We start from the raw sequence: 12,796 nt of genomic DNA, 5'->3' as shown, positions 1-12,796 counted from the left end.
CTGTACTAAAATGGAGAACAAGCACCTCACGTTTTATGCGGGGGTTACATCCATAAAAAGCAGCGCATAATTCAAATATGCACAAATTAAACATAGAAATTGAAATAGTTAAACAAGCATAACTTTGAGTGCTTTATTTCAAAATTACAGCACATAAATTAGGTCTTGGCATTAATTAAACGTACGTTATTTCAAGAACACATAGATCAACCACGTGTAATACACGAGATGCCAGTAAAACCTTACTTATTAAAAATATGAACTTTACTGCAAAAGGTTTTTGCATTATTTCCAATTCCCATCAGGTACAGCATTTTAATTTATGATCAGGATTGTGTTTTAAAAATCACCTCATCAAACTCTTCTGTCATCTTACGAATTATCTCAGAATTCTGCATGTGCCGGAACATCTCAGCAGTAACAACACCTGCAAAACAACGTTAGAGGAAAACGTTTGAGAAAACAATCGCTTATATTGCTGTTCACTTACAAAATCTGGACCAACTAAGGGACAAGTAGTGCCATATAATTAATTTAACTTTTATAATTTTCCAAAGCCACAAATCAGGATTCGAAGCTTCACCCTGTGTTTTAACCTGTTTCAAGGATGGAATATCTGGACATCAATGTCAGAAACCTAGCTATCAACAGCAATGCCCCTCCTGACCCAAGGGTCTGGACATTGTGCAGGAATCACAGGCAGCAATTTCAAATGACAGGTCAGAAAAAGCACAATCAGGCCCAATAAAAAGGGAGAGACAGATTAATTTGACATAACATCTTTATGCTTCAAAGAATATGACATCAAATTACTGTTCACTGCTTAATAAAGTATTTTTTCAAATGCAGTTATCAATTTTATTAAAAGACCCAGATTTAGCAAGAAACAAGGCTCTCACGTTTATTGTTTACAAGTCCAACCTCCGCAGTTTTGGGGACAGAGCCTTCTCCAGGGCAGCTCCCAGGCCCTGGAACTCCCTCCCCCAACTGATCCGCAATTCTGTGTCCCTCACCATCTTCCATCCCGCCTCAAGACCCATCTCTTCACCTCTGCCTATCCTTAGCCCCACGTTCCCCTCCCTTTTCATCTGTGCATTAATTGCCTCATATTGTGTTTTGTATTGAATTCTGTCTTTACTTTATGTACTAGTCATGTCTCTACTATTTATTTCATTCCCCTTACATGTTTTTCCTCTACCTGCTAAATTTTTGTAAGGTGTCCTTGACTCTTGAAAGGCGCCCATAAATAAAATGTATTATTATTATTATTATTGTCATTTTAAGATCAATGCACCTATAAGCAGAACTATTTTGAGCATGAATGGTTTAGTTCAAATTCAGGCACACTTCAAATTTAACCAGATATTCATTTTTCTTGGATAGGAGGAATTAACTCAATCACACTTGTACCTTGTCTTAGTGTTTTCTGATTATACAAATATCACAGTGACACACAGAAAACTCTACAAATTAACTGGGATCAACAGGCTGTGGCAGCATCTCAGTGTTACAGAATAGATTGACTTGAAGCATTAACATCGTATTTCATTTTCCCTGTAGTCATAGCAGTCATTTATTTAGGATAGCTGAGAATTGCAAGTCGATTTCCAATATCACAAAGCACAACCGAGCATAGTCAGTAAACTAAAATATTAGGTAGAACATCCAAATTCTGCGATGTTGGCTCCGTTCTTGAGGTTTAGGGCAACGCAGCAGCATGTTATTGTTACAATTAATGAGTTTGAAAATACTCAATAAAGCTTCTGATCCTTTCAAAAAGATAGGATGAGCAATGTCATACTTGCATTTACAAATGCTTTGATGCATTTTTCCATGCAATAAGGATGAAATGCTTTCTTTTACTCTAATAATCAGTTGTATTTGCACTTTCCTCTTAATTAATTCCACCTCAAATGCTCCAAAGTATCAACAAAATAAATCTAAAGCCCGCTGATGGAATTGTCTAGTTCCAGCAAGAACCTACATTAACATTAAAAGCCCGCTGATGGAATTGTCTAGTTCCACACTTCATTCAATATGTTGGGTGAAAAGATAGTCATACTGCTTGGATGAAATTCAATCCACATCAGTGGAAAGATTTAAAACCAATTCTCTGACACAATCCTAATCAACAGAATCAAATATCGTTTCATTTTCAGAAGGAACAAAACCCACCTTTACAGCCCGAACACTGAATGAAAAAATTTATGAGATCAAGTAGTGCTATATCCCGGTCATGCTTGTAGGATTCAATCCAGTCATCTACAACAGACTATAAAAACAAAATAAAAGAGAGATTAATATATGGAAGTTTAACTTAAGGAAAAGCAGTCTAAAATGAAGAATGAGACAAGATATATGAGGTATGGGGGCGAGGGGGTGAAGAGGGAAGAAAGGAGGTAGCAAGCAGAGGAAGAAGAGTATACAGTGAGGTGCCAAAGCGGAAATAGGTAGATATTGCAAGTCGAAGACATGTGGATGCAATGATGAAATAATAAATAGTGAATTTAAGGAGGTTTACATAGCCGGTCAAGAAGACTTAAGCAATATATGCACACTGTAAAGATAATAGCTCTGCAAGTATAGCCTCTGAAGACATCAGTTTTGTTTCAGCATTTCAAAAAACTCTGGGAAGGTATGAAATTTTCCAAATCAACTCAAATCACAAAATGAATCAACGTTAACAGCTGATAAAAAAGATACAGCCTTCTCCATCATTTTGGTATGCAGCTATCGCTTCATTAGCTTGCCAATCCTATAAAATGTAGAATCTGTCCATTGAAACCCAAAGTTGAACCTTATTGCGGCATCTGGTTTTGTTTGAACAATGAGTGGAAAGTAAAACTGACAGGTGTCTCCTTGGAGGGGCTACTTGACAGACAACTGGAAAATTTCAAGAGCGTTCATACAATAAAATGATCGTATTTCCCGAAAATTAAGATGCTATTTTTTTGCCTTAAAGTAAGGCCAGAAAATTTACCTGCGTCTTGGAGGCCAAAGGATAGATGGCGAGTCAAGAAAGATAGACTTGTCTGTCCCTCAGTACAGTGGGGGGTGGGGAAAGGAAGAGTTCCTTCCCCAGCGTGTGGTGAGTCTGGCCTGGGTCAGCACGGCTGGGCCGCCAGGGGTAAAGTTTCAGGGAGGGCAGGAGCGTTGAGAAGGAGGGGGTCGGGGATCATGCCAGCAACTCACTCAGTAGCTCGGGTGGCTGCGAGTGGCTGCAGCTAGTCCCGGGCCTCGCAGGCGACTTGGGAACTGCAGCTAGTCCCAGGGCTCGCAGGCGACCTGGGCACCACAGCTGGTCCCGGGGCACCCAGGTGACCTGGGAAATACAGCTAGTCTCAGGGACGCGAGAGACTGGGAACTGCAGCCAGTCCTGGGGTACGCATGCGATCTGGAAACTTTAGCAACTCAAAATGGGAGTGTGTCTTCATTGCCGGGAAATACGGTAACTGCAAATTTGTAGAATACATTCTGACTGTTTCACAAACTCCTCATTTTTCTACACAATAAAATCATTGCCTAACCACTTTTAAGAACAATTTTTACCTGCATTGCACTCTTGCCCAGTTTCACAACTTCGAATAGCATCATGTTTTCCACTCCTCCATTCTGTTGGTGATGCCCATTCATCCGGTTCATGCCTGTTGCAGATTTGGCAGCATTTCCACCTCTTCCTTTCTCTCCAGCGGCTTTCTTCGGTTTTTTCCCTGACTAGAAATCAAAAATAAGACCTTTACACGACTACTCAAAGCAGTATTACCAAAATATAGGAAAACTATCTTCCAATTGAGTATTTTATGAAAAAAATAGAACCCCAGTGAATTCTAATAATGATTTGGTTTAAAAATGTCACGGGATTATTACGTTTGTTCATGTAAACAACAGTGATTAATGATAAAAGTACTTTAAGTATATTCCTTCTGATTTCTGAAAATCAAATTAATAGAGACATGAAAGGGCATACCATTCCTGACGATTGCACATCCCACACCATGTGGGAAATCCAGGACACTTCCTGTGTTCTGGACAACCAGAAAGTCCAAAGAGTTTTGTCAGCAAGAGTTGCTCAAGTTCCAGGATATAAGAATTTTCCCCTGGGGAGTGCAACCACAGCCAATACCATTATACACAACGGGTGACTCAATGACACGAGGGACATGGGAAAAGATCAAGGAAGCAACAGTTATTAGGGTTCCGATGAAGGGTTATTGTCTTGAAATGTTAACTCAGTTTCTACCTCCACTCGCCCTGTCTGACCCTGAGCATTTCCATCACGATATTTTTAGAACATTTATAAAAAAATTCTATAAATAAGGGAGGCAGACAGCTATTTCTGTGGTTGCTGAAAATGGCTAAAATTTTAAACTGCCCTCTTTGAACCGAGGATAAGGATACTGCCGAGCAGCTGCGGAATATTCCTCTAGGTACTAACGTACAATTGTCCTGAACAGCACAGGATAGCGCAAAAAGATTTTGGGTTCAGAAAAAGATCAACAAACAGGACTTAGAGGAAATTCCGGAAAAAGTCACTGACAAATATAGAAATTGACGTTGACGCAGATAAATGTATGGCTGGAGATGTGCAAGAAGGACAACTACAGTACTACAGATGCTGATTAAAACTGAAGGGAGACACAAAGGGCTGGAGGAACTCAGCGGGTCAGACAGGATCTCTGGAGAAAAGGAATTGGGACATGTTTTTTTGAAGACGTGACCAAAAAGGTAGATGGGGGCAGAGCTGTAGATATTGTGTACATGGATTTCAGTAATGATTTCAATACGTTTCTGCATGGTAGGCTCCTCTGGAAGGTTAGATCGCATGGGATCCAAGGAGAGATAGCTGATAGCATATTGGCTCCATGGAAGGAAGCAGAGGGTATTAGTGGAAGGTTGCCTCTCGGACTGGAGGCCCGTGACTAGTGGTGTGCCTCAGTGTTTGGTGCTGGACCCGTTACTGTTTGTCATCTACATCAATGATTTGGATGAGAACATACAGGCCAAGATTAGCAAGTTTGCTGATGATACAAAAGTTAGTGGTTATGCAGATAGTTAAGATGGTTGTGAAAGATTGCAGCAGGATTGGGATCGATTGGTCAGGTGGGCGGAGGAATGGTTGATGGAATTTAATACAGAGAAGTGTGAGGTGTTGCATTTTGGGATGTTGAACAAGGGCAGGACCTACACAGTAAATGGTAGGCCTCTGGGTAGTGTTGTAGAGCAGAGGGATCCAGGAGTACAGGTGCATGGTTCCTTGAAGGTCAAGTCGCAGCTAGATAAGGTGGTCAAAAAGGCTTTTGGCACTTTGGCCTTCATCAGTCAAAGTATTGAGTATAGAAGTTGGGAGGTCATGTTGCAGTTGTATAAAACGTTGGTGAGACCGCATTTTGTGTTCAGTTCTGGGCACCATGTTGAATGTGGAAAGATATTGTCAAGTTCTGGGAAAGACATTGTCAAGCTTGAAAGGATTTAGAAAAGATTTACGAGGATGGTGCCAGGATTGGAGGGTGTGAACTATAGGGAGAGGTTGAGTAGGCTGGGTCTCTATTTCATGGAGCGCAGGAGGATGAGGATGATCTTCTAGAGGTGTACAAAATCATGACATAAATAGATTGTGTAGATGCACAGAGTCTTTTGCCCAGGGTAGGGGAATCGAGGACCAGAGGACATACAGTGCCCTCAATAATGTTTGGGACAAAGACCCATCATTTATTTATTTGCCCCTGTACTCCACAATTTGAGATTTGTAATAGAAAAAAATCACACATGGTTAAAGTGCACATTGTCAGATTTTATTAAAGGTCATTTTTATACATTTTGATTTCACCATGTCGAAATTACAGCTGTGTTTATACATAGTCCCCCCATTTCAGGGCACCATAATGTTTGGGACACATGGCTTCACAGGTGTTTGTAATTGCTCAGGTGTGTTTAAATGCCTCCTCAATGCAGATATAAGAGAGCTCTCAGCACCTAGTCTTTCCTCCAGTCTTTCCATCACCTTTGGAACGTTTTATTGCTGTTTATCAACATGAGGACCAAAGTTGTGCCAATGAAAGTCAAAGATGCCATTATGGGACTGAGAAACAAGAATAAAACTGTTACCTTACCAAAATCAAATGTTTGGAACATCATTAAGAAGAAAGAGAACACTGGTGAACTTACTAATTGCAAACGGACTGGCAGGCCAAGGAAGACTTTCACAGCTGATGACAGAAGAATTCTCTCTATAATATATAAAAATTCCCAAACACCTGTCTAACAGATCAGAGACACTCTTCGGGAGTCAGTTGTGGATTTGTCAATGACCACTGTCCGCAGAAGACTACATGAACAGGAATACAGAGGCTACGCCACAAGATGCAAACCACTGGTTAGCTGCAAAAATAGGATGGCCAGGTAACAGTTTACCAAGAAGTACTTAAAAGAGCAACCACAGTTCTGGACAAAGGTCTTGTGGACAGATGAGACGAAGATTAACATATCAGAGTGTGGCAAAAGCAAAGTATAGAGGAGAGAAGGAACTGCCCAAGATCCAAAGCATACCACCTCATCTGTGAAACACGGTGGTGGGGGTGTTATTTCCTGGGCATGTATGGCTGCTGAAGGTACTGGCTCATTTATCGTCATTGATGATACAACTGCTAATGGTAGTAGCATACTGAATTCTGAAGGGTATAGACACATCCTATCTGCTCAAGTTCAAACAAATGCCTCAAAACTCATTGGCCGGCGGCACATTCTACAACAAGACAATGATCCCAAACATACTGCTTATGCAACAAAGGAGTTTTTCAAAGTTTAAAAAATGGTTAATTCTTGAGTGGCCAAGTCAATCACCCGATCTGAACCCAATTGAGCATGTTTTTTATATGCTGGAGAAAACTGAAGGGGGCTGCCCCCAAAACAAGCATAAGCTAAAGATGGCTGCAATACAGGCCTGGCATAGGATCACCAGAGAAGACTCCCAGCAACTGGTGATGTCTATGAATCGCAGATTTCATGCACTCAATGCATGCAAAGGAAATGCACCAAAATACTAAACATGACTACTTTCATTTACATGACATTGTTGTGTCCCAAACATTAAGATGCCCTTAAATGGGGGGGTCTATATATAAACAATTTCTACATGGTGAAACCAAAATGTATAAAAATGGCCTTACCGTATTTCCCGGCAATGAAGACGCACCTGCGTCAAATACGCACACCCATTTTGTGTTGCTAAATTTAGAAAAAAGGCTGGTGGGACAGGGTCAAGGGTTTGGTTTAATCAGTAGAAAGGAAGATGTGAAACATTTTCAAGGAGGCAATGAGGACCGGGGAGCCTCCATCTTCGCCAGTCCCACAATGCGCTGTGCGGTTCACGTCTGAGGGACGGGGACTTCCTGGCTCAGGGAGATCACATCACAGGGGGAGAGAGAGAGAGAGAGAGAGAGAGAGCCCGGGACGGAGCAGCCAGCCTTCTGCCCAGTAGCTACACGCCAACCACCACCTCCACCAGTTGCGCTTGTGTCGAAGGACACTGTGGCTAGCTGGCGGGCGGGCCGGCAGAAGGCGCTGAGGTGGCGGCCGGTTCCGCTGTCCGGTCCCAGCGGCCGCTCACAGCCACCCGAGCTACTGAGTGAGTTGCTGGCATGATCCACGATCCCCTCCTTCTCAACGCTCCTGCCCTCCCCGCAACTTTATTGGCGAGCGTTGGCTTGTTGGGCTGAAGGGCCTGTTTCCCCACTGTATCACTCAATGACTCTATGAACACCTATTCCTTTTCTCCAGAGATGCTGCCTGACCCGCTGAGTTACTCTAGCTTTTTGTCTGTCTCCAGATACAATACCTCAACAGAGCTGGGACTAATGTCCATGAATCGAAGTTCACCAATATCGTGGCCTAATGACATAGGCACAGATTTCATACCCGAAACTAGTAATGAAGAGCGCACGGAAATGATGCGGTAGATTGGGAGAGAAAAAAGCACCAAGAAAAGGTTTTCACACAGAATAAGGCTAAGGAGAAGAGGGTAGTCTTGCTCTGTAAGAAATGATCATTTGCTGAAGTGATTGGGAATATTGATGGGAATGAAGGGAAACTAAAATTGGTTTGGGTAGATTTAGTATAAAAATGGGTGCTTATAGTTGGCATGGACTCAGTGGGCTGAAGAACCCACTCCGTATTATAATTTTCTATGACAAGAAGGCAGACAATAAGCCTGCGGCGTAATTAATCATCAGTAATGATGACTGGCTTGCTGAGAAAGTAGCAGCAGTGGGCTCCATGTTTGAGAAATAGTGAGAACAGGAGGAAAAACAGAAGATCGTAAGGAAATGCTGCAAAAACATGATGTTCGAGAGCAATGAATGAGAATTAGTTTAGAATTAAGAAATAACAAATATATGGCTACACAACTGGGTCTAATTGACTGGGAAATTAATGATAATGGGGGACTTCGTCAATCCAAATAAAGGCTGGAACAATGTTAACCCAAACAGCTAAAGGAGCTATTCCTGAATTTAGTTCACAAGCAGTTTCTTGGCCAATAAATTTGAGAAAGATGCTAGCTTGTTGACACAAGTTAAAACCAGGCTGATAGCAGGGCTCAGAACAGAAGTTAAAAGGGGATGGAGAAAGTTTAAGATTTGCAGCATACAAACAAACAAAGCTGATAATGGTCTAATAAGCCTTGTGAACAAAGTAAAAGCTTTTAAGAGAAGTGGGGTTGATCAGTCACCTAAAGATAAATTCATTCATGGACCAAAGCACATGAATGAGATATTAAATGAGTACTGGGCACTAGTCTTTCCAGAAGACACTACATCTGGAGTCCCAGAAAACTAAGTTGTAATAGAAAGCCTGGACAGACTAAAAACTTGAGGTACTGGAACATATAATAATGAATGCGTCAACAAGTCAGTATGGGATGCATCCTAGATTGCAAGGGAACGAAGAAGAAAAATAAAGAGGCCCTGGCCATTATCCTGAAAACGTGCAGGTTCAGGAGTTGTATATGAGGACTAGAAAAAGGTACAAATTACGCCCTTGATCAAAAAAAAGGGAAAACCCAGGAATTATAGGCAAGTCAGTTTAACATCACAGGGAAGAAAGTTATAGAAACAATAACACAGTATGCCATGAGCAATCATTTAATTTCAGCTTCATTGGCATGGCCAACATTTATTTAAACCCCAACTCCTGTGCTATGGGAGGCACTTGAAGTTCAACCACATCATTGGGTCTGGAGTCACATAGAGGTAAGTGGGTAAAAACAATGGATTTCCTCTCTGAAGGGCATTAGCAAGCCTATTTTCAACTCTTACTGATACAGCACATAAATTAGGTCTTGGCATTGGTGGCGTTTCGGAGAATTTTAGATAGGCACAATGAAGTGCAAGGAATAAAGGGATATGGATCATGTATTGGCAGATGAGATCAGTTTAAGTGCATTACGTATGTAGGGCTCGAAATTAACGATTGCCCGGGTGCCAATGACCATCTAAAGTCCCACCGGGCAACCTAAAAGCTGTGCCATTTTGTCCGGCTTGGCAAGCACCCGGGACACCCGCCGTTCAACTCTGAGCGGGCCCCCCTCTCTATCTCACTCTGTCACTCTCCGTCTCCGCCCGCCATCCGTGTCCGGGCTGCCAGGCTCCGCTCTGTGATCTTGGGCCAGGTCTCGGGTCTCCAGCCGCTCCTCATTCGCCAGCACGGCCGGACGCCTTGCACATGCGCACTACTACGGCCTGCACATCATCGGCCGCACTGTACATGCGCACTGCCACGTCAACTGGTCAGTACCAGGCACTTTCTCCCTCACTTTGCATTGTGGGAGATCTGGCCGCCATTGCTGTCTGGTCGCCGCCTCACCGCGACCGCTGAAAACCAACACAGAATCACTCCCTGGAGCTGGAGTAACTCCCTGGAGTAACTGTTGCTTCAGGGAGCAAGAGTTACTCCAAAAATATTCCAAATGGAATTTAAACTAGAGGTGGTGAAGGGTCTGCCACCAAACTCCAAACTCTGAACAATAACAGCCTATTGCACTTTATCTGTTTAGTTATTGTGTATATATATGGTCTATGGTATATAGACACACTGAACTTTTATCTCCTGTTCTGTATTATGTTACATATTCTGTTGTGCTGCAAGCAAGAATTTCATTGTCCTATCTGGGGCACATGACAATAAAATTCTCTTGACTTGACTGGACTTAAGCAAAAAAAAGACGCATTGGCTTTGTAGGTTAACTTGTCTCTGTAAAATTGCCCCTAATGTGTAGGGAGTAGGTGAGGAAAGTTGGATAACAGAACTTGTGTGAATGGGTAAACAAAAATGCTGGAGAAACTCAGCGAGTGAGGCAGCATCTATGGAGCGAAGGAAATAGGTAACGTTTCGGTCGAGACCCTTCTTCAGACTGATGTGAGGGTGGAGGGGGCGGGAAGAAGAATGGAAGAGGCGTGGACAGTGGGCTGACGGAGAGCTGGGAAGGAGAGGAAAAAGCAGGGACTACCTGAAATTGGAGAAGTCAATGTTCATACTGCTGGGGTGTAAACTGCCCAAGCGAAATATGGGGTGCTGCTCCTCCAATTTACGGTGGGCCTCACTCTGGCCATGGAGGAGGCCCAAGGCAGAAAGGTTGGATTCAGAATGGGAGGAGTTGAAATGCTGAGCCACCGGGAGATCAGGTTGGTTATTGCGAACCAAGCGGCGGTGTTGGGCGAAGCGATCACCAAGCCTACGCTTGGTCACACCAATGTAGAGCAGCTGACAACCTAGAGCAGCGGATGCTGGAGGTTGGAGGAGGTGAGGTTGGAGGAGGTGCAGGTGAACCTCTGCCGCACCTGGAAAGACTGCTTGGTCCTTGAATGGAGTCAAGGGGGAGGTAAAGCGACAATTGTAGCATTTCCTGCGGTTTTAAGGGAAAGTGCCTGGAGAGGGGGTGGTTTGGATTGGAACGGACGAATTGACCAGGGAGTTACGGAGGGAGAGGTTTCCTGCGGAAAGCCGACAGGGGTGGAAATGGGAAGATGTGGTCAGTAGTGGGATCCCGTTGGTAGACAAAAATGCTGGAGAAAATCTGTGGGTGAGGCAGCATCTATGGAGCGAAGGAATAGGCGGCGTTTCGGGTCGAGACCCTTCTTCAGACTGATGTCGAGACGGGGGGGGGGGGGGGGGAGGGAAGAAAGGAAGAGGCGGAGAGAGTAGGCTGTGGGAGAGCTGGGAATGGGAGGGGAAGGAGGGAGAAAGCAAAGACTACCTGAAATTGGAGAAGCCAATATTCATACCGCTGGGTATAAACTACCCAAACGAAATGTGAGGTGCTGTTCCTCTAATTTGCGGTGGGCCTCACTCTGGCCGTGGAGGAGGCCCAGGACAGAAATGTTGGATTCGGAATGGGAGGGGGAGTTGAAGTGCTGAGCCACCGGGAGATCAGGTTGGTTATTGCGAACTGAGGGGAAGTGTTGTGCAAAGCGATCGCCAAGCCTGCGCTTGGTCTCACCGAGGTTGATCATACGCTGAATAATCCAACCACATTTTTGTTTGGAAGTGGAAAGAAATAACAGAAATTGCATTCATTGCAACGTGTAAAAAGAGTTGAGATACTGTATTATAATTTTGCTGCATGTCATTGTGGTATATATCAAGTCTTGATTGGTGAATATGTTTAGTTTGTGACTTTATTTGAAGCAGAAATATGTGAATGCTTCATTGAGCATAATTCCGACTGGTAACTACACACTTCGGCCAAGCACATTATCACACGTGTCATGCAAGCCGTCTTAGGTTACCACTTAAACTGTCATTTGGCAACCTAGAAAGCTGCCTAGGTTGAGGAAAAAAAAAAAGATGTGAGAGCCCTGGTATGGCACAAACATTGTGGGCCGATGGGGCCCATTCCTCGCTGTACTGTCCCATGTTTTAAAATTTATTTTTTAGTTGAATTTAATTTCCCAGACTGTGCTAGAATTTAAACTCATGCCATGGTTCATAAATTCATGCCATCAGAAACCAATCCAGTAAATTAGCAGTTCCTTGGCATCAAATAATTAGAATTCCATCCCCTTTCAGTAAAAGACCCACCATATCAATGACCCAGACAAGTTGGTCAATTATCAATAAAATCTTCCAGGCATGCATGCATTGATATCAAATTGCCATGTCTTCCTTAAGAAGTTCAATTCTCCCATTTAGACTTGTAATCTTGAAAAATCTGATCCCAGTATGATCCCATTCATCTTCCAGCATAATGAAATAAACCAATGGCCATTTCCCCACCGTCAGTGTTGCGAAAATGGAGTCTAAAATGCAGTCTAACATACATCATTCCGCTTTTTCCCCCCCACCAGAAACCACTTGTGGGGGAGGGGTTGCATCATATGTTGCTTTTGGCAATGCTGTGCTTTTGTAGAGGAATCACATGGTTAAGTGGAAATAGTAGATGTATTAATTGAACCAGAATCAGAAAAAGTCAACCAGGGCCCGAGACTCCATCAGAAAGAATCCCAATGATGTCTTTGCTCTCAAAATTGACACACAACACAATATTGACATTAATTCTGAGCGAGTAGGCAACAATGATAGAAAGGATAACTTACAAGTAGTTTCATTTCAAAGAACTACACATACAATACATTTTGCAGTATGGAGACTTGGATTAGGCAACACTTCCTCAACCTTGTAGTGTGCCCTATATGCTTTGTTTCACAGAAATAAACTGAGGAGTTAAATTAGAATTTACTGTTTAGAAGATATGTTTGTCGTTCATTATCTTTGAAATCTAGGAGTTGTTCAGGTGTAGGTAATG

General features: G+C 42.9%; 1 protein-coding gene across 5 annotated transcripts in view; it reads right to left on the bottom strand.

The window, feature by feature from the left end:
• The window catches only part of LOC129702045 (cohesin subunit SA-2-like), a 147,371-nt gene that overhangs the window by 59,737 nt on the left and 74,838 nt on the right, over positions 1-12,796 (bottom strand). For 4 of the 5 annotated variants that reach the window (XM_055643565.1, XM_055643563.1, XM_055643562.1 and 1 more), the window contains 3 exons: positions 3,550-3,714; positions 2,176-2,272; positions 351-427 (listed from right to left, as the gene is read on the bottom strand). In XM_055643565.1, coding sequence (XP_055499540.1) covers positions 351-427; positions 2,176-2,272; positions 3,550-3,714 — 339 coding nt within the window. Of the gene's footprint in view, positions 1-350; positions 428-2,175; positions 2,273-3,549; positions 3,715-3,967; positions 4,098-12,796 lie in introns of all 5 variants that reach the window. The other variant, XM_055643566.1, reaches the window with a different exon arrangement.

This window comes from Leucoraja erinacea, chromosome 12 (assembly GCF_028641065.1).
Source record: "Leucoraja erinacea ecotype New England chromosome 12, Leri_hhj_1, whole genome shotgun sequence".
NCBI lineage: Eukaryota > Metazoa > Chordata > Chondrichthyes > Rajiformes > Rajidae > Leucoraja > Leucoraja erinaceus.
The sequence above is the reverse complement of the archived record's forward strand: the minus strand, read 5'-3'. Positions and strand labels throughout refer to the sequence as shown.